Here is a 25,350-nt window from a genome sequence, read left to right as displayed (position 1 = left end):
AATCTTTGTATTTTTAGTAGAGACGGGGTTTCACCATGTTGGCCAGGCTAGTCTCAAACTCCTGACCTCAAGTGATCTGCCTGCCCCAGCCTTCCAAAGTGCTGGGATTAGAGGCGTGAGCCACCGTGCCTGGCCAGAATTTCAATTCATATTTAATCTCAGAAAATATTATTTAAGGCCATCCCTTCTGAACATCTGGTAGGGCATGACAGGGCATCAGGAGGAGAGGTGGGCTTCAGACCACCTCCCTGGTGGCAGCCAAGCAAGCACTCCTGAGAGTTCCCAGCCCACAGCTCACTGTGGGGTCTCTCAGTATGCCTGATGTAATTCAAGCACAAAGAGAAGGACAAGCAGGTCCCTTTGTGAACTTCCCTAATGTGCCAGAGCTGGGGAGAGGAGTGAGGAGAAGAAGGAGCCAAGTGGGCCACAGCTACCTATGTGGAACTCCCACTGCTGCAGGCTCCTCCCTACAGCACTGGCACAGTTCTGCTCACTTCTCTGAGGGGTACAGCCTCAAGGGCAGGCTCTGGTGGCTCACACGCCCTGGATATCCCAGCCCAGATCTGCAATGACGTCCTTCAAGTCAACTTTCCAAAGAGAGCCTGCTTGTAAGGAGAAAGGCGTCATTCCTACAGCAGCTCAGTTGAGAGATTTGGGAGACTAAGTTAGAGGTAACTAAAAACACATACGTTGTGACAGACTACTAAAAGTAGGGGAAAGCATAAAAACCTCAAACATCCTACTTACTAGACCACCTAAAAAACACTGTTGCTCCATTATTTTTTAAAAAGCCTCACCCAGGAAATCACAGATGAACAGTTCAGCTGTTGTTTCTGCACAACCAGTTGTGCAACTATCAAAGACAAGGCTGCTCCCACAGCACAGTGGCCCACAGGTACGTCCAGAGCCCACCAGCCTGCGTAAGGCACAGCGCACTGCTCTGGATCCCTTCTCTCCCGCCAGGTCAGGTCAGGCTGAGATGCTGAGCAGGAGGAGTAGGCTGGGCCACCTGCTCCAGGGCCAGGACTCTCGAGTGCAGGGCATGTCTCTGCCTAAGTGGCTGCTCTCTAGAGACCCTAAGTGGCAGCCCCACTCACCCAGTGTGGGAGGTAGCAGATGCCCTCATCAGCCACAAACTCCAGCACGCCACAATGCGTCATGCGGTCCGAATTCTTATTGGTCAGTTTGAACAGCATGGGATAGGTAATATTAAGTCGGCCTGAAAAGAAGAGAGAGGCTATGAGGCACAACTCCTATGAAGGGAAACCTGTTCGGCCCATGCCTTCCCATAGAAGGAGCCTCCCCACAACCCTGCCCCTCAAACCCCACACTCCTCTGGCAGATGAATCCCCTCTGTAAGAGCACAGTGCATGGCTCAAGGAGGAGCCTGACAACTTGGTAACACAGCACTGGCGTAGACTTGTGATTTTCTGAAGTCAACATTCTAAAAAGTGATGTGTTCGGCCAGACACAGTGGCTCAAGCCTGTAATCCCAGCACTCTGGGAGGCCGAGACGGGCGGATCACGAGGTCAGGAGATCGAGACCATCCTGGTTAACAGGATGAAACCCCGTCTCTACTAAAAATACAAAAAACTAGCCGGGTGCAGTGGCGGGCGCCTGTAGTCTCAGCTACTCAAGAGGCTGAGGCAGGAGAAAGCCGTGAACCCGGGAGGCGGAGCTTGCAGTGAGCTGAGATCTGGCCACCGCACTCAAGCCTGGGCCACAGAGCGAGACTCCGTTTCAAAAAAAAAAAAAAAGGTGACGTGTTCATTCACTTATTCATAAATAATTTCAGTGCCAACCATGTCCTGGACAAAATCCCTATCTTTCTTTAAAGGTTTCTAGTTTAAAGGTAAACTCCAACAAAGAAAACAACCACAACCAGATGCTACAGGTGCTGTGGGAAGGGCTGGCAGGAGGGGACAGAGCTATTGGGCTAGGCTCCTGGAGGCCGAGTTCTTTAGGCTGGGCACTGGGCGGGCAGACCTGGGAGGAAATCCAGGCAGAGATGGCAGCCTGAGCAAAGGCGGGGAAGGGAAGAGGAGCCCAGGCAGTTCAGAAATGGTGGGCAATTAGGCAAGACAGGCTGGGGACAGGTGTGGGAGTGGTTGGGAAGGGGAGGGGCACCACACAAGGTAGAACCTAGGGCCTGGGCCCAGCGGGCAGTGTGGGCTCTCAGCAGGGTCATGACATAGGACGCCTCCTCTCTCTGGTGGACCTTGAGGTGTGAGCTGAAAGCAGGGCCAGAGGCAAGTAAGCTGGATTAGTGACATGCTGACCTAAGAGGTGCACAGGCACGTAAAGGAGGGGCTGGCAAAAAGAGACAGGAACCCAGGAGACACAGGGCCCTGGGGGAGAGGACTGAGAAGGAACTGATGATAGTGATGGTGTTTGCCATGTGTAAGGCCCTTGTTCAGTCTTCCCAGAACAGACAGTCAGGTACTATCATTATCCCCTTTTATCTATGGGGAAACTGAGGCCCACAGGTTAAGTAACACGCCTAAGACCTCACAACACACAAGTGGTAATGCCAGGATTCAAACCCAGGCTGCTGACTTAAGTCCAGGGATTCAACCATCAAAGCAGAATTTAGCTTGTTAGTTTAGGCAAATATTCCAACAAAAATCATAGTTAGTGTTGGGAGGTAAAGCAGATTCCATTTGAGATCTCCCTACAAATTCTAATAAAGCAAATCAAGTTGAAAGCTTGGGCAGGAAGCTACAGAGAACCTCTGGGAGCAGCATGGAGGTACAGTAGGGGAGGGCATTCCCTCCTATCACCAAGGGTGACTCTCACACTGGCAGTAAAGGGGCCAGGACCTCTGTCCCAGTGCATCTCTCAGCTGCAGAGCCATGGAGCTGACCTACAGCTGGTCCACAGGAAACTGGACTGGGCCCAGCCAAGGGTCTGAGACTGTTGCAAGTGAGAAGAGACTCCAATGTCCCTCAGTGCACTGACTCTCAAACTGCATTTTGTGACTTAGAGGCTCCCAGTCCCTCTGTACCCCCTCACTTCCTCCAAAAAGAGCAGAGACCCTCATTTTATGAAATAGAGGACTTCCTGTAAGATTTAGACAGAGTTTCTCCCATCACTTAAAAGATTTGAACACTGATCTGAGCTACACCTCAATGACCCAGCCCAAGTCTCTTCTGGACACCTGTGCCAAGGGTCACACCTGGTGTCTGACTCCTGGATCAGCATGACCTGAAAGGAAGACCTTTTTAGGGGGCCCGTTCTCTCCTCTGTAATGATGGGGTCTTCATGAGAACTGTGAACGCCATAGCTCTGTTGACCTACTGGTTGCGCTGAGGCCTCCACTGGGTATAGCCACAGCTGGTGCTGGCTCAGGGGCTACCTCCCACCTTGTGGTTGGAATCAGATAGCTCAGGGTGTCACAGACACTATAGTACTTCTGATGCATAGACACTGTGGATGTCCCTAGTTAAAGAAGAGGACATTGAGATTCAGAGAGGTCAAGTTGCTACTCTGGAGTCAGGCTGGGCAAAGAGCCCGAGGTGAGTCACAACACAGCCAGCACCTGTTCTCAGCCTGCTGCCACCAGAGGCCCCTAACACCAAGCATGAACCTGTCCTCCTAGCCAGCCCCAGTCTCCTGCCTCACACGGGAAGAATTCACACCAGAAACACTCTTAAGTTTGGAAGGCAGTGACGGCATCATTGATTGGGTTGTCCATGATTGGGATTTTCTGGGCCTGTGTAGTATGGGGCTAGGGCATGGGTTTCCAGGTTGCTCTCGTGGGATAAGGGGTCAGAGAAAAGGGAGGAAGAATGTGGCCACTCTTACAACCCCTGTGGGCCTATCTCACTCCTGGTAAGAGGCAGGAGCCCAGCAAGAGGAGTGGTTTCTGGAATGGAAGACAATAGCTCAGTTTTTGACGTGCTGAGGATGCAGTGGTGCACTGGCGATTAGAAATGGGGGTCTGGGCAGGGCATGGTGGTTCACGCCTATAATCCCAGCACTTTGGGAGGCTGAGGCAGGCGGATCACCCGAGGTCAGGAGTTCAAGACCAGCCTGCCCAACATTCAAAACCCCATCTCTACTAAAAATACAAAAAATTAGCTAGGCGTGGTGGCGGGTGCCTGTAATCCCAGCTACTCGGAAGGCTGAGGCAGGAGGATCTCTTGAACCTGGGAGGCGGAGGTTGCAGTGAGCCGAGATTGCGCCAATGCACTCCAGTCTGGATGCTAAGAGCAAAACTCTGTCTCGAAAAAAAAGAAAAAAGAAATGGGGGTCTGGAGCTGAGGAAAGATGCTTGGGGCAGGGATGAGGAACCTGCTTCACAGCGCCCTCTTGTGAGCTGACCAATTCTTCCTTTAGGAAAAAAAATCTAGTGAGCCCAGCCAATGGCATCAGCTGCCCTGGCACTGTGCAAAGCACCTGATACTTGTACCTCATTTAATCCTGACAGAATACTGAGAAAAGTTGTGGGGGTAGGGGGAGTGGGGGGGGGAATCAGGAAGGGGAAGGGAACTCCCTTCACAGAGGAGGGACCTGAAGCACCCAGGGCAGTGATGAAGCTGAGGTTCAGGGGGCCCTGGTCTTGCCCTAGGTACCTGTGACCCAGGTTCTCCCAGTCCAGCACATGTCCTCCAGGGACAATTCACAGCTAGATACTGACAAAGGGCACTGGTGTCTGGATATACTGAGGAGCCCATGCTGACTCTTGGTGTCCATATTTACTAAGTTCTTAAGTCACTCAGAAGATACTTACTGAGTTGGTCCAGGGCTGAGGGCGGCATAATTACTGTGGAAAGAACATTTAAGAAATATTAAAAAATAAAAATAAAAAGAACTGACCAAAGGCAAGATGCAGTTTCTTTATATCTAACAAAAAGCCTTAAACGGTTTTTAGGGTAGCCAGAATGTCATAGTAATCTTTCATAAAGAACCTTACTTGATGTAATTTATTTTGGGAACTGAATGGTTATCAGCCATAAACCTAACCATAATTAGCACCCCACCGCAATAAAGCAAGTCTAGAATAAGCACCATTTTCACAGTAACACTAGCTTCTGACTCCCACATGCAAAGTAAGTACCGTTGAAGGCTACAGCATTGCAGACTTAGGGCAGGAAAGGTTACTATTCAAATAAAAACAAGCACATACTCTTCCCTCCTTTCTCCACATCTGACCTGTCATTAGGCCCTGCTAGCATGGACACAGAGAAGCAGCGGTACTGTGTGGAGAAGCGGTTTTGGAAGACCCTGGGAATCGGGTGGTCGAACATGTTGAAAGAGAACTAGAAGGAGGAAAGAGAAACAAGTATTAAAACAAAGGTACATTTCTTCATGTCAAAAGACAAAACATGTCAGAGTAATCAATGCTGCTAAACATTGTCAGAGAATACAATGTACTGAAATCTTCAATGTACTGAAATCTTCAATGTACTGAAATCTTCAATGTAATGTTACTAAATATAAAACAGGCCACGCCAAGCCTGTCCGGAACCTTTTTCAGGGCTGTGCTCCCATCTTCATCCTCAGGATCAAGGCCCAACCTCTTGCATACCTCAGAGACTTGTACTGACAGCCCCACAGACTCCTGCCTGGGCTAGTTCCTCTGCCTTGAACACTTTTCTTACTATCATTAATCTAAACAATATTTGTTAACTGAAACATCTCTTTATTGAGTGCCTACTGTCTGCCAGGCTCTGACATGAGCACAAGGGAAACACCACTCTAGTGATGTTTGTCCACTAACAAAATAGATACCACCCCTGTCCTGGTGAAAATGACACTCAAACCAAGGGAGATATACATTCAAAGCAAGGGACATGTGTGTCCGGCAGTTCTGAAGACAAAGAGCAGGGTAAGTAGACAGAGGGCTCCTGGGAATGCTATTTTAAATAGGTAGTTAGGAAGGGACTCTGCACAAAGACCCGAATGCTATGAGAGAGAGCCAGGCAAAAAATAGGGAAAGGCATTCCAGGTAGCAGGAGGAACAGGTACCCAGTGGTTGCACCCCTTCCCCTGGGTTCCAATTACCACCCTTTCCTTTCCCCAGGAAGCCTCTGCTGCTCTGCTGAGGGTCAGGGCCAGTGCCCCTTCAGTTGCTCTCATAGCAGAGTAGGTACACGTCACACTATGTTGTGATGCTTTCTTATAGCAACAAGCAAAGCTAAAACATGATGCCATTAAAAAGGTTAAGATCCTAGTTCTTAAACTGTAGACTTAGATGAGGCTTAGCAAACATATCAATTTGAGGTTTTCTCAAAGTACAGTATTCCTCCCACCACCCCCCATATCCACAGGGGATACATTCCAACATCCCCAGTGGACGCCTGAAACCAGAGGTAATATTGAAACCCATATATACTATGTTTTTTTCTTATACATATCTACAATTTTCTTATACATATCTGCAAAAAGTTTAATTTCTAGGCTGGGCGTGGTGGCTCACGCGTATAATCCCAGCACTTTGGGAGGCAGAGGCAGAAGGATTACCTGAGGTCAGGAGTTTGAGACAAGCCTGGCCAACATGGAAACCCCCTCTCTACAATAATACAAAAATTAGCCAGGCGTGGTGGTACACACCTGTAATCCCAGCTACTCAGGAGGCTGAGGCAGAAGAATCACTTGAACCCAGGAGGTGGAGGTTGCAGTGAGCCAAGATAGTGCCACTGCACTCCAGCCTGGGCAACAGAGCAAGACTCCATCTCAAAAAGAAAAAAAAAAATTTTTAATTTATAAATTAGGCACAGTAAGAGATTCACAAGTAATAATAAAACAATTATAAGAATACACTGTAAAAAAAGTTAAGTGAATGTGGTCTCTATTTTAAAAATTTTGGACCATGGTTGACCTTGGGTAACTGAAACCACATAAAATCTCACAGTAGGCTGTATATTCAAAAGAACTAGAGGCAGAATCAAGAAGAGATTTCTGTGCACCCCATATTCATAGCACAATTATTCATAATAGCTAAAAGGTGGAAGCAACTCAAGTGTCCAATGACAGATGAATGAATAAACAAATACTGGTATGGTATATACATACAATGAAATATTATTCAGCTTTTAAAAGGAAAGAAATCCTGTCACATGAATGAACCTTGAGGATATTATGCCAAGTGAAATAAGTCAGTCATAAAAGAACTTATATTTTATGAGTCCACTTCTAGGAAGTACCTAGAGTAAGCAAATTCATGGAACAAAGTAGAATAGAGATTGACAGGGGCTGTGAGGAGTAGGAAATGGAGAATTACTGTTTAATGTGAGCAGAGTTTCATTTTTGCAAGATGAAAAAGTTCAGAAAATCTTGCTAGTGAATGTATTCAACACTATATTTCAATTGAACTATAGACTTAAAAATGGTTAAAATTTGGATTTTTTAACCACAACTAAAAAAAAAAATCTCTATTACAGAAAATTTCTTGACTTGATTCCAAATATATATTTAATAGAAGGAATGCCACCTACTGACAAAGGAGTTTACTAGTAACCCCAAAATTAGAAAGCTGAATTAGCCATTTCCTAAAATGCAAACATAGCATGTTCCCACCTAATTTCTTGGATGGTTCTTTACTCCCTGGCACTCCAGCACAGTAATATCCAATCTTTTGTCTTTCTTCTTTTAAGCAGCATAACTGTTCAACTAAATCTTCGCCGGAACCATAACACATGAAATAGTGTTTCCGGGTGAACAACACCAGAAAAGGGTAGGGGCTTGCCTCCCTTGAATGCTTCTCACTAGCCAACCTATCTAAGCCATTTCTTTCCTTTGAACATAAAAGGTAAATCCGCACAAAGGGGCAACATACTTAACAACCTGCCTGCAGTTTACCCATGAACCCGACCTTCTGCTCCTTCTTTGCTACTCCAGATCCCATCTCTCAATTTCCTTTTCAATGCCGAGACCTAGCACATTGTGTGGAACATATCAGGTATTCTTGAGTGGATGAACTCAAGAATTGAAATAAGCCAGGGTTTGACAGTGGCACACTTAGAATAAAATCTGACAATCATTCTTTGTCTTTACTGAAATAAACAGGTGACAGGAAGACAATACCGTAGAGTGCTTTGCAGCCAGACAGACTTGACTTCAACTCTCCACTCCCTACTTTTGTGACTCGAATAAAGTATCTCTGTAAACGTTAGTTTTCTTATGTTCAAAATAATCATCCTAGCTTCCAAAGGAATTGCAGGGATTAAAAGAAATAAGGCGTGATGAGGGAGTACAGGTGTTAAAAGCTAAGTAACAGGAAATGTACCAGCAGGTATTAGCTTCCATCGTTATCATTAGCGAACACAACACCGCTGTACAGATCCGAAGGCACGAACCTGTAGGCACGGAGCTCACGGAACTGGGGCAAGAGCTGGGTGTCCCCCAAGACCGGGCATGCCCTCTAAGATTTCTCCCTGGGGAGCGCCTGATTCTGTTTCCATCCCCAGCAACCTTGCAACTAACTTTGGGTTTATGGAAACCTGTTGCGCGTCCAGCACATGGAAAACCCGTGAATGGACACTAACTTTCCTTTCTTTCGTCAACGACGGCAAGTCCGGCTGAGACGGAATGCAAGCCACGTTCAGGACTGGCGGACGCGACCACAGGCGGTTAGTGGTCAAGGGTTCTGCTTGTGCCCAGTACGGCCGATGAGCCGGCAGGCCTGACTCAGGCCCAGGTGACTCGGCACCTCCGCCGCCGTCCCGCGCCGCCCCGCCGGGCCCTAACTCAGGCCCCGGGCCAGACCCCCAGACCCCGCCCGCTGCCCGTCAGCGCTTACCATGATGGACACCACCTCGGAGACTCCGCTTCTCTCCGGCAATACGACGAACGTACCCCGCCGACCGCTCTCCCAGCCTCCGCCGCCTCTGCCGCGCCAAGCCGGTACGCCCCAGAGGCTCACCGGAAGTGCCGGACCCGAGACCCGGAGGGGGGTGCCCGGGACAAAGCGTCGGCTGCAAAAGAGAACAGGCCAGGCGAAGACGCTAGGCTCTAAAACACCCTCAGCAGAAGCATTAAAATGACCTTTCGTGATTTATTTCCCCGTTAGTAGGTACTTTTTAAAGTTATTTTAAATTACGTTTTGATAGTTTTCAACCCCTCCAGACGAATTTAGTAGGGCCCATTGTCTTTACGACTACACTACCCAGAATGCACTACCCAGAATGCCTCTGCTTCAGCCATCTAGGACTCGGGCGGAACTAAGCTACAAATCCTTCTTCAGACCACACCAAAAACCTATTGCAAACGTAACTGCTGCCCCATTCGGTATGTGACTGAGTTTAATGTATGGCTAGAAGTAGTGTACTTTCTCTGGGGGTTCCCAGTGGGAGGCAGTAGGCTTCTCTTCCCAAAGTAAAGATGTCCGCCGAGCGTCGCGTTTCTGGGTAAAAGCGAGTCAGAGTTGAAAGGGGCAACAGCGCTTGCGTTCGGCCTCAGAGGTGACCCTTCTTTTGGGACGGGCTGGAGTTTTCTAGCCGTGAATGGCAGAGCGCTAATGGCCGCCTCCAATGTGGTCCAATCAGAAAGAAAGGAAGGCTGGGAACTAAGAGGCTATTGGTTGGTGATTCCTGGACCAATCGGAGGAGCCGTGATTTGGCGGGAGTCTTGACCGCCGCCGGGGCTCCTGGTACCTCAGCGCGAGCGCCAGGCGTACGGCCGCCGTGGCTATGTTCGTGTCCGATTTCCGCAAAGAGTTCTACGAGGTGGTCCAGAGCCAGGTGACGCCCAATCTGGGATCCCCGCCGAGGCCTTGCTGGTGGGGAAGGGATGAGGAGGAGCGGCCGTGGGTGACCGGGAGGCAGGGGAGGGCCGGGGTTCGGGTCGCCGCGTTCAGCCCGTCCGCTCTTTCCCCGATAGAGGGTCCTTCTCTTCGTGGCCTCGGACGTGGATGCTCTGTGTGCGTGCAAGATCCTTCAGGTGAGTTCTGCGGGGCCTGGGAGGGCGGGGCCGGCGCGAGAGGTGAGGGTGCTGCGTGGGGGCGCAGGGCGGGCAGAGAGTCAGGATGGATGCTGAGGGCTTAGCCCCGGAGAGGAAGCCGGGCAGGAGGTGAGCAGCAGGTGAGAGGAGAAGTTGCCTCCCTGTCCCAACGGTGTGGGGTGGGATAGAGGATTAAGTAAAAGGTAAAGAGACTAGTTTGTATTTTTGCAATAAACTATTAATATGAATAGGTGAACAAAGCAGTTGGCGTTTGGGGGAAACTTTGGATCTGTAGTGGCCTCTCAAATGGGGGATTTGAGAGAGAGAGGAATCTGTGACAACTCTGGGTACAGTTGTGTCGTAGGTGTTGCTGGGAATATGGGAGCCCCTAGTCTATTAGGGAGGATCGTTAGTTTGGTTTTGAATAGGGCATGGTATGTACATTGTTTTGGTCTGGCCCTTGGATCAGGAACTTTTCAGACGGCCTGGAAGTTAAATCGGCATTTCCCACCGATGTTTTAATTTGGTAATTTGCAAAATTCACAGGATGGTATGGTAAACACTCGTATGCCTAGCACCTAGCTTTTCCCGGAAGCATTTCACTAACTTTAGTGTTATCCCGTGTCTTTTATCTCTCAACCCATCTAATCTAACTCGGTTTCTTTTCAAGGTAAATTGCCAATGTCCTAAATAAGATAGGCTTTGAAAACACTCTCTCTCCAGGCCTTGTTCCAGTGTGACCACGTGCAGTATACGCTGGTTCCAGTTTCTGGGTGGCAAGAACTTGAAACTTCATTTCTTGAGCATAAAGAACAGGTATTGAAGATGTATTTTAGAATAACGTGGCTTTTTTACTCAATTGTAATTTCTTGACACAGCATTCTATGTCCACAATAGATTCAGTATGTATTTAAGTATCAGCTACATTAGGCAATACGGAAGAGAAAAACATGCTGTATGTACTGGTGACTTACGCCCAAGTTGTAGAAGCAAACTTGACAGCAAAAAAAGATAATGAATGTGGATAGCCCCTAACTTTGAACTTGTTTTGCAGAAATTTGATTGTAAGGTGCTTGGAATCTAGCAGTTTTTAATATGGTCTAGTTAAAATCATTTTATTTTATTTTGATTTATTTTATTTATTTTTTACTTACATATATATATATATATTTTTTTTTTTTTTTTTTTTTTTTTCCTGAGACGGAGTGTCACTCTGTCACCCAGGCTGGAGTGCAGTGGCCGGATCTCAGCTCACTGCAAGCTCCGCCTCCCAGGTTTACACCATTCTCCTGCCTCAGCCTCCTGAGTAGCTGGGACTATAGGCGCCCGCCACCTCACCTGGCTACTTTTTTGTATTTTTTAGTAGAGACGGGGTTTCACTGTGTTAGCCAGGATGGTCTCGATCTCCTGACCTCGTGATGCGCCTGTCTTGGCCTCCCAAAGTGCTGGGATTACAGGCTTGAGCCACCGCACCCGGCCTATATATATATTTTTTAAACAGAATCTCGGTCTGTCGCCCAGGCTGGAGTGCAGTGGCATGATCTCGGCTCACTGCAAACTCTGTCTCCTGGGTTCATGCCATTCTTCTGCCTCAGCCTCCTGAGTAGCTGGGACTACAGGCACCTGCCACCTCGCCCAGCTAATGTTTTTGTATTTTTAGTAGAGACAGGGTTTCACCATGTTAGCCAGGATGGTCTCGATCTCCTGACCTCAAGTGATGCGCCTGCCTCAGCCTCCCAAAGTGCTGGAATTAGTTAAAATTATTTTAGAATACACTACTATTTTATATTATTTCTCCAAGAAAATGCATCCTGGTTTCCAACTTGAAATATAGGAATAAATTTAAACAATAGATGCCAGGATTCCTCCCACCTCTGCATGGGGCCAAATGAGAGATGGGACATTGTAGACCCCACAGAGAGGGGATGGGACATGGAAGAGGGACCCTGGAGTCTCTAGCCATATCTAGGATTGTTTTGGCAGAGACAAGTCCTCTCCTGGTGTTCCTGTTGTTATGTCAAGGACCTGCACCAGCTTGGTATTGATAAGGAAAGCACATGCAATAGTGATGGAGTGTGATAAAGGACTTAATATTTAAGCACCCATAAAGTATTTGCCGAAAACTTAAACCTGTACAATGCCATTAGCCTGGAGAGGCACGCAGCATAGTACCGTGAGGTCTGGAGAGACACAATCATGTGCTTGAAGCCTTGCTCTGCTCCTCATTAGTTTCTTGAGCTGTCCATAAGACTTGGGCTTGCTGAGTCTCAGTGTGCTCCTGGGGAAAACGGAGCCCCAGGGCCCACACTGCTCTGTCACCATGCTAAAGCACTTAGCATGCCAGCCTGGCCGTTTTTTGGAATCCCTTGCCACGTGGGCCTTGCCACATGTCAGGGACTTAGTAAGTTTAAGCAGAACAACTCAGAGACTTAGTGGTGAAGGGAAAAGGGCCTCCTCGATATAGCTACTTTACAATATCTTCCTTTTTTTCAGTTTCGTCATTTTATTCTCATAAACTGTGGAGCTAATGTAGACCTGTTGGATATTCTTCAACCTGATGAAGACACTATATTCTTTGTGTGTGACACCCATAGGCCAGTCAATGTCATCAATGTGTACAACAATACCCAGGTACTTTTTGTGCTCTGCCCTCAAACTGTCTGTACTTTTTATGCCATGTACAATGTCTCACCTGGTGTTCTTGGTAAGGTGTGTGTCTGACCCTCCTGTGGGATTGGAACAGCCTGAACACAAGAACTTGGTCTTTGTCATCTTTTTTTTTTGAGAGATAGGCTGGAGTACAGTGGCACAATCATGGCTCACTGAAGCCTCAAACTCCTGGGCTCAACTGACCCTCCTGCCTCAGCCTCCTTAGTAGGTGGGACTACAGGCACATACCACCATGCTCAGAAAATATTTGTTTATATTTTTAGTTGAAATGGAGTCTTGGATGGGCGTGGTGGCTCACACCTGTAATCCCAGCACTTTGGGAGGCCAAGGCGGGCGGATCATGAGGTCAGAAGATTGAGACCATCCTGGCTAACATGGTGAAACCCCGTCTCTACTAAAAATACAAAAAATTAGCCAGGCATGGTGGTGGGCGCCTGTAGTCCCAGCTACTTGGGAGGCTGAAGTAGGAGAATGGCATGAACCTGGGAGGTGGAGCTTGCAGTGAGCCAAGATCGTGCCACTGCTCTCCAGCCTGGGCGACAGAGTGAGACTCCGTCTCAAAAAAAAAAAAAAAGAGGCTGGGCGCAGTGGCTCAAGCCTGTAATCCCAGCACTTTGGGAGGCCGAGATGGGCGGATCACGAGGTCAGGAGATCGAGACCATCCTGGCTAACCCGGTGAAACCCTGTCTCTACTAAAAAATACAAAAAACTAGCCAGGCGAGGTAGGGGGCGCCTGTAGTCCCAGCTACTTGTGAAGCTGAGGCAGGAGAATGGCGTAAACCCGGGAGGCGGAGCTTGCAGTCAGCTGAGATCTGGCCACTGCACTCCAGCCTGGGTGACAGAGCGAGACTCTGTCTCAAAAAAAAAAAAAAAAAGAAAAATCAGCCTGGAGTTACTTTTAGACAGGAGTTTTAGTCATCTAGGGGTTACACATCTTCATGTCCTTTATCAGAGGCCAAGTTGTGGGGCATTCATTTTATTCATGTATGACATAAGAGGATGCTGTGTTTCTAGACTTAAGTAGACTAGATGGTCCTCAAAGAATTGTTTTCAGATTTTCGTAATTTCTGCATACCACGTATGGTGTAACTCTGGTGCCTCACTGGTAATGAAAACAAGAAAATTCCTTGGAAGCCTGGAACTCTTATTAAATTGGTAGCTATTTGTATGAACAGGAAACTGAGTCAGCTTATTAGGAAATGATAAGATTCTGCAGAAGAACATATTGTGTAGTTTTCCGTAGAAAGAGGAGAGGCTTAATTCCTTTTTGTTTTGAACTTAGATCAAATTACTCATTAAACAAGATGATGACCTTGAAGTTCCCGCCTATGAAGACATCTTCAGGGATGAAGAGGAGGATGAAGAGCATTCAGGAAATGACAGCGATGGGTCAGAGCCTTCTGAGAAGCGCACACGGTTAGAAGAGGTGTGTTTGGGTCTCTCACAGCCATCCCGGAGGAACTTGCACTCCCAGAGGTCAGAGGTCATCCTAAAGGCTGCCAGGCCCAGGTGTAACTGAGGGCAGTGGGAAGTGGAGAAGTTAACAGCCATGGATGCTGACCCTGGGCTCTGCTGTCCCCTGGTTGTGTGGCCTCAGGCAGGTTACTGGACTTCCCTGAATAGTGGCTTATCTGTCCAATAGGATCCTGTCAGATGAAATGAAATTTAGGACAGCTCAGCTCTGCAGCTAGATAGCAAAAAAATAATGTAGAGAAGCAATAAATAGTGCAACTCCCACCCCTTCCTTTCCTACTGTCTTCTAGCATCACTCACTGTGCAGTCACTGCAGAGGAGCAATGTGGGTCTGCATCCCTTGGCCAGGCCCAGTCCCAGACAGTTACTCCAGGGGAGGTATCTTGTATGTACAGATACGAATGGTTTTCACCATGTGGACCTTGGGTCTGAGCTGCTTAGTGATCTGGGGCTGGGCCCAGGGGCCTACCCAACACTATGGCTTCTGCCAGATGTAAAACGATAGGCAGAAGGTGGTGATTCCTATAGCACGGAGGGCCATAGGATGTTTTGAAGATGCCCTCTGGCTCCCGATCTTGGTGTGTGACCTAGAATTTGCCCCCGGAATGTCCTAAGGTCTTCTCTTCATCCTCAGCCTGACATTTCCCAGTAGTGTGCTTTTGGGAAGTCTTTTTGAGCCATATTTGAGACATTCAGGACATTCTCCATTTGAGGAAGGGGCAGTGCCCTTAAAACTGAGGCATGCTTCTCTCTTCTTTCTCACCTTTGTCACCCCTTTCACTAGGTTTGGGTGTCTCATCAGGAATCTCTTGGATCCACTCTTATATTTCCTTACTTCTTGCCCAGCTCTTTGTCTGTTCTATTTTTTGGAAGACTTTTTGGTCTATTTTATTTTTTTTCCCTGCAGACAGGGTCTCTCTCTGGCCTCAAACTTCTTGGCTCACTCGATCTTCCCACTTCAGTCTCCCAAGTAGCTGAGACTGTAAGCACATGCCACTACACTCAGCTTGGTTTTTATCTTCTAATCTTTGATTTGTGAGAGGTCTTTTTTGTTCTCTGAATTTTTTTATATATAGCATTCTTTTTTTTTTTTTTTTTTTTTTTGAGACGGAGTCTCACTCTATCGCCCAGGCTGGAGTGCAGTGGCCGGATCTCAGCTCACTACAAGCTCCGCCTCCTGGGTTTACACCATTCTCCTGCCTCAGCCTCACGAGTTGCTAGGACTACAGGCACCCGCCAACTCGCCTGACTAGTTTTTTAGTAGAGACGCTGTTTCACCATGTTAGCCAGGATGGTCTCGATCTTCTGACCTCGTGATCCGCCCGTCTCGGCCTCCCAAAGTGCTGGGATTACAGGCTTGAGCCACCGCGCCCGGCCATAGCATTCTTTTAACTATTGATGAGCTGCATTTCATTGGTTCCCAAATATCAGTGTCTAATGGGATTTTCCCTGGAAACATTCATGTTCTACAGGTAAGTCTTGAAATTTTCCATTCTGACTAATAAACATATTTTTTAAACACTTACTATGTGCCAGGTACCAGTTAGGCCCTGGGGTGCAGGGATGAGAGCAAAGTCCTGCCTTTGCAAAGCTTTCCAGTGGGAGAGACAGATACTGATCATGTAAATGAGCACAATTAGGGAAAGCTTTCAGGTACCAAACGTGAGTTAGCATGGGATGAGCCAGGAGGATTCCTGGGCAGAGCATCCATAGACACTGCGGCTCTGAGGTGGGAAGGAAAGTTTCAAGGAAGGCTCGGCCAGCAGTGCCAAAGGAACAGGCCAATGAGAATAGACCAGTGGGTTTGGCAACAAAGAGAAGGTAGGTTGTCTTGATGAGATGCAAGAAAATATCAGCGTTTCCTTTTACATACTTAACACATCAATTTGGAATCTATGTTTGTAAATGTTTAACATAATATTCATGAAATATAATAGGCATAATTTCCCACCAACTTTTTATTTTGAAGTTTTTTGAAATGTATGCAGTGTTGAAAGGATAGTACGGTGAATATCCATATATCTTCAATCTAGAGTCAACAGTGGATCATGACTGTAGGTGGTCTCAGCTACTTGGGCGGCCAAGGCAGGGGGATTGATCAAGCCCAGGAATTCGAGAACAGCCTGGGCAACATGAAGAGACCTTATCTCAAAAAAAACAAAAACAGTTTTTCACATTTGCTTTCTCTCTACATATTCTTTTTCCTGTATCATTTGAGAATAGGTTGCAGAAACTATGATATTATTTTTTATTTTTTATTTTATTTTTTCTTGAGATGGAGTCTCTGTCACTGAGGCTGGAGTGCAGTGGCACAATCTCGGCTCCCTTCGACCTCTGTCTTCTGGGCTCAAGTGATTCTCCTGCCTCAGCCTCCCAAGTAGCTAAGATTACAGGCGTGCACCTCCACACCCAACCAGAAACCATGATATTCCACACATTCTTTCGTAAGCAGCTCCTAAGAATAAGGACATTCTTCCCCATAAACACAATGCCATTGTCATGCAGAAGAAATGAATAATATGCTAATATCAGGTAATATTCAGCCCATATTTATTCAGGTCTCTTTAATTGTCCTCAAAATATATTTTGCAGCTATTTTTATTTCTGAACTATTCTTCAATCAAGGTTAACACATTTAGCTATTTCTCTTTGCTGTCTTAACCTAGAACTGTACCTTACCTCTTTTTTTTCTTTTGTTTTGTTTTTAATGACACTACAGGCCAGTCATCTTTTCTTTTTTTTTTTTTTTTTTTTTTCTTTTTTTTTTGAGACGGAGTCTCACTTTGTCGCCCAGGCTGGAGTGCAGTGGCCGGATCTCAGCTCACTGCAAGCTCCACCTCCCGGGTTTACGCCATTCTCCTGCCTCAGCCTCCCGAGTAGCTGGGACTACAGGCGCCCACCACCTCACCCGGCTAGTTTTTTGTATTTTTAGTAGAGACGGGGTTTCACCATATTAGCCAGGATGGTCTCGATCTCCTGACCTCGTGATCCGCCCGTCTCGGCCTCCCAAAGTGCTGGGATTACAGGCTTGAGCCACCGCGCCCGGCCGCCAGTCATCTTTTCTAATATTTACTACTACTTGTTTCTTCCTGGAGTACTTTAACTTGCTTCTCTATCCCTGCATTTTCTATGATCTGTAAATTAGGTCTAGAGCCTTGATTTTAATAACATTAAGCATTCTTGAGAAGAATACTTTTTATATAATTAAAACCTGTGCATGATTTATAACTAAGTATGTGTATATTAGAGGTATATTCTTAGAAATTTTTTTACCGGCCTGACATGGTGACTCAAGCCTGTAATACCAGCATTTTGGGAGGCCGAGGCGGGCAGATCACCTGAGGTCAGGAGTTTGAGACCAGCCTGACTAACATGGAAAAACCCCGTCTCTACTAAAAATACAAAAATTAGCCAGGAGCAATGGCAGATGCCGGTAATGCCAGCTACTCGAGAGGCTGAGGCAGGAGAATTGCTTGAACCCAGGAGGCGGAGGTTGCAGGCCGAGTGGTGGAGGCCAAGATCGTGCCACTGCACTCCAGCCTGGGCAACAGAGTAATACTCTTGTCTCAAAAAAAAAAAAAAAGAAAGAAAGAAATATTTTTACCAGACTAGACAATACAGCAAGACATGGTCTCTACAAAAAATAAAATAAAATAAAAATTAGCCAGGCATGATGGCACGGTCTCATAGGCCCAGCTACTTGGGAGGCTAGAGTGGGAAAATGCCTTGAGCCCAGGAGGTTGGTTGAGGCTACAGTGATCCATGATCGCATCATTGCACTCCAGCCTGGGCAACAGAGCAGGACCTCATCTCTTAAAAAAAAAAAATGGGCCGGGCGCGGTGGCTCAAGCCTGTAATCCCAGCACTTTGGGAGGCCGAGACGGGCGGATCACGAGGTCAGGAGATCGAGACCATCCTGGCTAACACGGTGAAACCCCGTCTCTACTAAAAAATACAAAAAACTAGCCGGGCGAGGTGGCGGGCGCCTGTAGTCCCAGCTACTCGGGAGGCTGAGGCAGGAGAATGGCGTAAACCCGGGAGGCGGAGCTTGCAGTGAGCCGAGATCGCGCCACTGCACTCCAGCCTGGGTGACAGAGCCAGACTCCGTCTCAAAAAAAAAAAAAAAAAAAAAATGAGGCCGGGCGCGGTGGCTCAAGCCTGTAATCCCAGCACTTTGGGAGGCCGAGACGGGCGGATCACGAGGTCAGGAGATCGAGACCATCCTGGCTAACACGGTGAAACCCTGTCTCTACTAAAAAATACAAAAAACTAGCCGGGTGAGGTGGCGGGCGCCTGTAGTCTCCTCCTGAGGCAGGAGAATGGCTTGAACCCAGGAGGCGGAGCTTGCAGTGAGCTGAGATCCGGCCACTACACTCCAGCCTGGGCGACAGCGAGACTCCGTCTCAAAAAAACAAACAAACAAACAAACAAAAAAAAGAATGAAATATTTTTATTAATAGGGGTGCACATTCAAAGAGGTTTAGAGACAATAGTTTATAAATAATCGTTTTAAAGAGTTTTCCTGGCCGGGCGCGGTGGCTCAAGCCTGTAATCCCAGCACTTTGGGAGGCCGAGACGGGCGGATCACGAGGTCAGGAGATCGAGACCATCCTGGCTAACCCGGTGAAACCCCGTCTCTACTTAAAAAAAAAAAAATACAAAAAAACTAGCTGGGCGAGGTGGCAGGCGCCTGTAGTCCCAGCTACTCGGGAGGCTGAGGCAGGAGAATGGCGTAAACCCGGGAGGCGGAGCTTGCAGTGAGCTGAGATCTGGCCACTGCACTCCAGCCTGGGCGACAGAGCGAGACTCCGTCTCAAAAAAAAAAAAAAAAAAAAAGAGTTTTCCTATAGGTCAGGCGTGGTGGCTCACACCTGTAATCCCAGCGCTTTGGGAGGCTGAGGCAGGTGGATCATGAGGTCAGGATATCGAGACCATCCTGGCTAACACAGTGAAACCCCATCTCTATTAAAAATACAAAAAATCACCCGGGCCTGTTGGCCGGTGCCTGTAGTCCCAGCTACTCGGGAGGCTGAGGCTGGAGGATGGCGTGAATCTGGGAGGTGGAGCTTGCAGTGAGCTGAGATTGCGCCACTGCACTCCAGCCTCGGCAACAGAGTGAGACTCTGTCTCAAAAAAAAGAAAAAGAGTTCTGTTATAAAGAAAAGAGGAGACATGAGGTCAAGAATCATTTTTGCTTGTCTTTTAAAGGTGGGATGTTAAAGCTGGACCTCAGCAGAGATGAGATTCCACTATAAAAATAACCGTAATTATACTTCTTCTACAGGTGCTATGATATCCTGGTTCAGGTCACAGGTTTCACATTTTGTATCTGCTATAACAGCTTTGTGACCGTAGTCAAGTGACTTAACCTCTATGTGCCATTGTAAAATGAAGAGAATAACTGGACTTACTTCTTTTGGTTCCTACTGATGTTTAACAAATTACTCCAGAACCTAGCAGCTTAAAACAACCTTTTCCTTATGCTCATGGATTCTGTAGGTTAGCAATTTGGGCAGAGCCCAGCAAGGTTGACATCTTTTTGCTCTGTGATATCTGGGCCCTCAGGTGGGGACTCAATGGCTAATAACTGGAAGCATGGCTCAGATACCTGCTGGGATGGCTCCAAACCAGGACTGCTGAGCCAAGCACCTGCAGAGTCTCTCCATTGCATGTGGCTTCCTTACAACATGACTGCTCAGGCTTCCAGTATGAATATTCCAGTCACCTGGGCAGCCACTGCATGGCTCTCCCAACCAGCTTTAGAGTACCTCAGCAGCCTGTACCCACAACGGAGGGGACAAGACCCCACCATGCATTGTGAGAGGGTCAAAGAAATCTCAGGCTATGGGAATTTTGTTACTTTATTGACGCATAATGTCTACACAATTCACTAGGTAGTCCAATTCAATGAGATTTAACAAATGTGTAAAGATGCAACCACCATCCCACCGTGATAGAGAACAATTCCATTACCCACAAAAAGTTTCCTCACCAGGACCATGACTTTTTTTAATTAAAGTTTTTCTTTTGAGATAATTATAGATTCACATGTAGTTGTAAGAAGTAATATAGAAAGATCACGTATAGGCCGGGCACGGTGGCTCACGCCTGTAATCCCAGCACTTTGGGAAGCTGAGGCGGGCGGATTACGAGGTCAGGCGATCGAGACCATCCTGGCTAACATGGTGAAACCCCATCTCTACTAAAAATACAAAAAAAAATTAGCCGGGCCTGGTGGCGGGCGCCTGTAGTCCCAGCTACTCGGGAGGCTGAGGCAGGAGAATGGCCTGAACCCAGGAGGCGGAGCTTGTAGTGAGCCGAGATTGCGCCACTGCACTCCAGCCTGGGCAAAAGAGCGAGACTGTCTCAAAAAAAAAAGAAAGATCACTTATATACTTTGTCCAGCTTCCCCAAATGGTAACATCCTGTAGTATAATATCACAGTCAGGATGGGAGGCTGAGGCAGGCCAATCGCTTGAGCCCAGGAGTTTGAGACTAGCCTGGGCAACATGGCAAAACCCTGTCTCTACAAAAACTACAAAAATTAGCCAGGTGTGGTGGTGCACTCCTATGGTCCCAGCTACTCAGGAGGCTGAGGTGGGAGAATCACCTGAGCCCAGTAAGTCAGGCTGCAGTGAGCTGTGAGCGCACGACTGCATTCCAGCCTGGGCAACAGTGTGAGACTATCTCTAAAGAAAAAGCCTCCTCTTGGCCGGGCGCGGTGGCTCACGCCTGTAATCCCAGCACTTTGGGAGGCCGAGGCGGGCGGATCACAAGGTCAGGAGATCGAGACCACGGTGAAACCCCGTCTCTACTAAAAATTACAAAAAAATTAGCCGGGCGCGGTTGTGGGCGCCTGTAGTCCCAGCTACTCAGGAGGCTGAGGCAGGAGAATGGCGTGAACCCGGGAGGCGGAGCTTGCAGTGAGCCGAGATCGCACCACTGCACTCCAGCCTGGGCTGGGCAACAGAACGAGACTCCGTCTCAAAAAAAAAAAAAAAAAAAAAAAAAAAGAAAAAGCCTCCTCTCTAAATTTATAAATCATGTGATTTTTCAGTTGGCACTCTAAAGGTTAGAAATTACTGTGAAAGTTCTGCCAGAAACTGAATATGTCTATTCCATTTATGCATTCAGAAACTGCCAAAATAACCCATGTGTATTGCTCAAAGAAAAAAAGATACAGAACATTTCTATCACTGTAAGGATCTCTCTATTGCCCTTTTCTAGCCACACCCACTTGTCTGCTGCCTGGTAACCACTAGCAAGCTCCATTTCTGTAATTTCATTTCAACAATATTATGAAAATGGAAATGGAATTATACAGTATGTAGCCTTTTGGGATTGGCTTTTTTTCACTCTGCATAGTTCTTGGAGATTCATCCACATTTGCTTGTATCAATGGCTTATTCCTTTTTTCGTCCATCAGCATTGTGCAGTTTTCAGTGTATAAATTCTTTGTGTTTTGTTAGATTTATACCTACATAAAAACATAAACAACTTTTTTTATTTCTGCGTACTAGCCATAAATATATGGACACCAAAATTTAAAATACAGTATCATTTGCAGTCACTCAAAAAAATGCATAGTCTGCTGTTGTTAGGTAGAGTGTTTTAGAAATGTCACTTACATGGTGAGAGTTGATGGTGGTGTTGAGTTCTATTTGCTTGCTGCTTTTCTGGCTAGTAATACTTTCAACTCTTCAGAAAGGGGCATTGAAGACCCCAACTGTGATTATAGATTTATTTGTTTCTCCTTTCAGTTCTATCACTTTTTACTTCATGTATTTATAGCTGTCTTGTGCACACACATTTAGGATTGTTGTGTCCTTTTGGTGAATTGACCCTTTTATTCACTTAGTGTCCCACTCTGTCTCTGGTAATTTGTTTTGCTCTGAAGTATGATTTATCTGATATTAATATTGCCACTCCTGCTTTCCTTTGATTAATGTTTGCATGATATATCTTTTCACATTCTTTAGTTTCATTCTGCCTATATTACATTTGTAGTGAATTTTTTAAAACAGCATATAGTTGGGTCGTATTTTTAAATCATGGTTTTTTTGGTTTTTTTGTTTTTTTTTTTTGAGACGGAGTCTCGCTCTGTTGCCCAGGCTGGAGTGCAGTGGCCGTATCTCAGCTCACTGCAAGCTCCGCCTCCCGGGTTCATGCCATCCTCCTGCCTCAGCCTCCCGAGTAGCTGGGACTACAGGCGCCCGCCACCTCACCCAGCTAGTTTTTTGTATTTTTTTAGTAGATGGGGTTTCACCATGTTAGCCAGGATGGTCTCGATCTCCTGACCTCGTGATCCGCCCGTCTCAGCCTCTCAAAGTGCTGGGATTACAGGCTTGAGCCACCGCGCCCAGCTAAATCATGTTTTTTAAAGCCATTCTCTATGTTTCAATTGATAAACTTAGCTCACTTACATGTATTTTAATTATTGACATGTTAGGGCTTAAGTCTGACATTTTATTTTCTGTTTCCTGGTCTCTGTTTTTTAAATTCTGTTTTCTTTCTTTTTCTTTTTATTTATTTATTTATTTATTTTTTGAGATGGAGTTTCACTCATCACCCAGGCTGGAGTGCAATGGCGCGATCTTGGCTCACTGCAGCCTCCGCCTCCCAGGTTCAAGCAATTCTCCTGCCTCAGCCTCCTGAGTAGCTGGGACTACAGGCGCCCACCACCTCGCCCGGCTAGTTTTTTGTATTTTTGTAGTAGAGACGAGGTTTCACCCTGTTAGCCAGGATGGTCTCGATCTCCTGACCTCGTGATCCGCCCGTCTCAGCCTCTCAAAGTGCTGGGATTACAGGCTTGAGCCACCGCGCCCAGCTAAATCATGTTTTTTAAAGCCATTTTCTATGTTTCAATTGATAAACTTAGCTCACTTACATGTATTTTGATTTTTGACATGTTAGGGCTTAAGTCTGACATTTTATTTTCTGTTTCCTGGTCTCTGTTTTTTTAATTCTGTTTTCTTTCTTTTTCTTTTTCTTTTTTATTTATTTATTTATTTATTTTTTGAGATAGAGTTTCACTCATCACCCAGGCTGGAGTGCAATGGCACGATCTTGGCTCCCTGCAGCCTCCGCCTCCCAGGTTCAAGTGATTCTCCTGCCTCAGCCTCCCGAGTAGCTGGAATTACAGACGCCCACCACCACGCTCGGCTAATTTTTTGTAATTTTAGTAGAGATGGGGTTTCACCTTGTTGGGCAGGCTGGCCTCGAACTCCTGACCTCAGGTGATCCGCCCACCTCAGCCTCCCAAAGTGCTGGGATTACAGGTGTGAGCCACTGCGCCCAGCCTGTTTTATTTCTTTTTCTTTCCTCTAGTGTTTGTGAGTATATCTCCTTGTATAGATTTTTTAGTGGTTCTTTCAGGTGATTACGTTACATATCCATAACTTATCACAGTCTACTGGTATCATCATTTTACCAGTTGAGTCATACGTAGAAATCTTACCTTCTTTTTTTTTTTTTTCTGAGCTGGAGTCTCACTTTGTCACCTAGGCTGGTGTGCAGTGTGCAGTGGCACAATCTCAGCTTACTAAAACCTCCACCTCTTGGATTCAAGCAATACTCCTGCCTCAGCCTCCCAACTAGCTGGGCCCCCAGGTGTGCGCCACCATGCCCAGCTAGTTTTTGTATTTTAGTAGAGATGGGTTTCACTATGTTGGCCAGGTTCATCTCAAACTCCTGACCTCAGGTGATCCACCTGCCTCAGCCTCCCAAAGTGTGGAATTATAGGCATGAGCCACCATGCCTGGCCTTCTCTTAAAGTCCTTTACTCTGCCCCATTTATAATATAATTTTCTTAAATATTTCCTCCACATATACAGTGTTATAATATTTGCTTTAGTAATCAAGCATAATTACAAACTCAAAAGGATAAGGAAAACCTATTGTATTTACCTCATTTTTGCTTATTGTATTTTTTTCTTCCTTTCCAGTGTTCCAAGGTTTCTTTTCCATTTTGTTTCTATTTAAGAGTCTCCTTTAATCGTTCCTTTGGGGGAGAGCTGCTGGAGATAAATTCCCTTAGTTTTCCATCTTTGAGAATTTCTTGTTTTTTTTTTTTTTTTATATTCCAAAAAGATACTTTTACTGGATATAGAATTCTGGGTTAATACTTATTTTCTTTCAGCATTTGGAAAATACTGTGCCACTGTCTCTGGCTGCCATGGTTTCTCATGAGAAATCCTCTGTCATTCATGCTTTTTCCGTGTCATTAAAGTCTATTTTTCTTTGGCTGTTTTTGAGATATTTTGGTTTTGTTTGTGTGTTCAGAGTTTTAATTAGGATGTTAGGATGTGTCTTGGTGTGGATTTGTGTCTCTCCTATTTGTTTCTTTTATTTTTTTTTCAGTCTTGCCCTGTCGCCCAGGCTGGAGTGCTGTGGCATGATCTCAGCTCACTGTAACCTCCACTTCCCATTACCCAGCTTCTTGAATCTGCGGGTTTATGTCTTTTTTTTTTTTTTTTTTTTTTTGAGGTGGAGTCTCACTCTGTCGCCCAGGCTGGAGGACCTGCAACCTCCGCCTCCTGAGTAGTTGGGATTATAGGCATGTGCCACCATGCCTGGCTACTTTTTTTAGTAGAGGTGAAGTTTTTCCATGTTGGCCAGGCTGATCTCAAACTCCTGGCCTCAAGCAATCTGCCCGCCTCGGCCTCCCAAACTGTTGGGATCACAGGCGTGAACCACCACACCCAGCCAGCAGGTTTATGTCTTCTGCCAAATTTTCAGCCATTATTTCTTCAAGTGTGTTTTCGGTGCTCCCTCATTCCCCTCCTTCGGGGCACTGATGACGTAAGTGTTAGCTCTTTTGTTGTAGCCCCACATGTCCCAGAGGTTCTAGTTTTTTTGGTCTATTTTTTCTCTGTTGTTCAGACTGGATAATTTCTGTCTTTCTGCTAGATCACTCATTCTTCCCTCTGTCCCCTTCATTCTGCTCTCGAACCTATTTGCTGAGTTAATATTCCAGTTGTATTTTTCAGTTCTAAACTTTTATATATATATACATATTCTTTCTTAAACTTTGTTTAGAACACTTGTCTCGTCTTTATTTTTTTTTATTTTTTTTTAAAACGGAGTCTCGCTTTGTTGCCCAGGCTGGAGTGCAGTGGCATGATCTTGGCTCACTGCAACCTCCGCTTCCCGGGTTCAAGCGATTCTCCTGCCTCAGCCTCCTGAGTAGCTGGGATTACAGGCATGCACCACCACGCCCAGCTAATTTTTGTATTTTTAGTAGAGACGGGGTTTTGCCATGTTGGTCAGGCTGGTGTCAAACTCCTGACCTTGTGATCCACCCGCCTCAGCCTCCCAAAGTGCTG

General features: G+C 46.5%; 2 protein-coding genes across 23 annotated transcripts in view; one reads left to right on the top strand and one right to left on the bottom strand.

Moving 5' to 3' along the window:
• UFD1 (ubiquitin recognition factor in ER associated degradation 1) overlaps positions 1-8,852 on the bottom strand; it is a 30,428-nt gene extending 21,576 nt beyond the window's left edge. For 5 of the 17 annotated variants that reach the window (XR_013398681.1, XR_013398684.1, XR_013398682.1 and 2 more), the window contains exons 1-4: positions 8,745-8,852; positions 5,130-5,262; positions 4,734-4,766; positions 1,098-1,219 (exon numbers count right to left, since the gene is read on the bottom strand). Coding sequence is in view for 5 of the 17 variants with exons in the window: in XM_077948635.1 (XP_077804761.1) it covers positions 1,098-1,219; positions 4,734-4,766; positions 5,130-5,262; positions 8,745-8,747 (291 nt within the window). In the remaining 12 variants the exon portion in view is untranslated. 17 annotated transcript variants of the gene reach the window in all.
• A 483-nt stretch (positions 8,853-9,335) lies between these two features.
• CDC45 (cell division cycle 45) overlaps positions 9,336-25,350 on the top strand; it is a 44,582-nt gene continuing 28,567 nt past the window's right edge. For 3 of the 6 annotated variants that reach the window (XM_028827989.2, XM_015149705.3, XM_077950855.1), the window contains exons 1-5: positions 9,349-9,684; positions 9,824-9,883; positions 10,607-10,699; positions 12,377-12,514; positions 13,836-13,979. In XM_028827989.2, coding sequence (XP_028683822.2) covers positions 9,634-9,684; positions 9,824-9,883; positions 10,607-10,699; positions 12,377-12,514; positions 13,836-13,979 — 486 coding nt within the window. In that variant the 5' untranslated portion in view covers positions 9,349-9,633. Of the gene's footprint in view, positions 9,685-9,823; positions 9,884-10,606; positions 10,700-12,376; positions 12,515-13,835; positions 13,980-25,350 lie in introns of all 6 variants that reach the window. The other 3 variants (XM_077950857.1, XM_077950856.1, XM_028827988.2) reach the window with 2 other exon arrangements.

Source organism: Macaca mulatta, chromosome 10 (genome assembly GCF_049350105.2).
Source record: "Macaca mulatta isolate MMU2019108-1 chromosome 10, T2T-MMU8v2.0, whole genome shotgun sequence".
In the NCBI taxonomy this organism is placed as follows: Eukaryota; Metazoa; Chordata; class Mammalia; order Primates; family Cercopithecidae; genus Macaca; species Macaca mulatta.
This window is presented reverse-complemented; position numbering and strand designations above follow the sequence as displayed.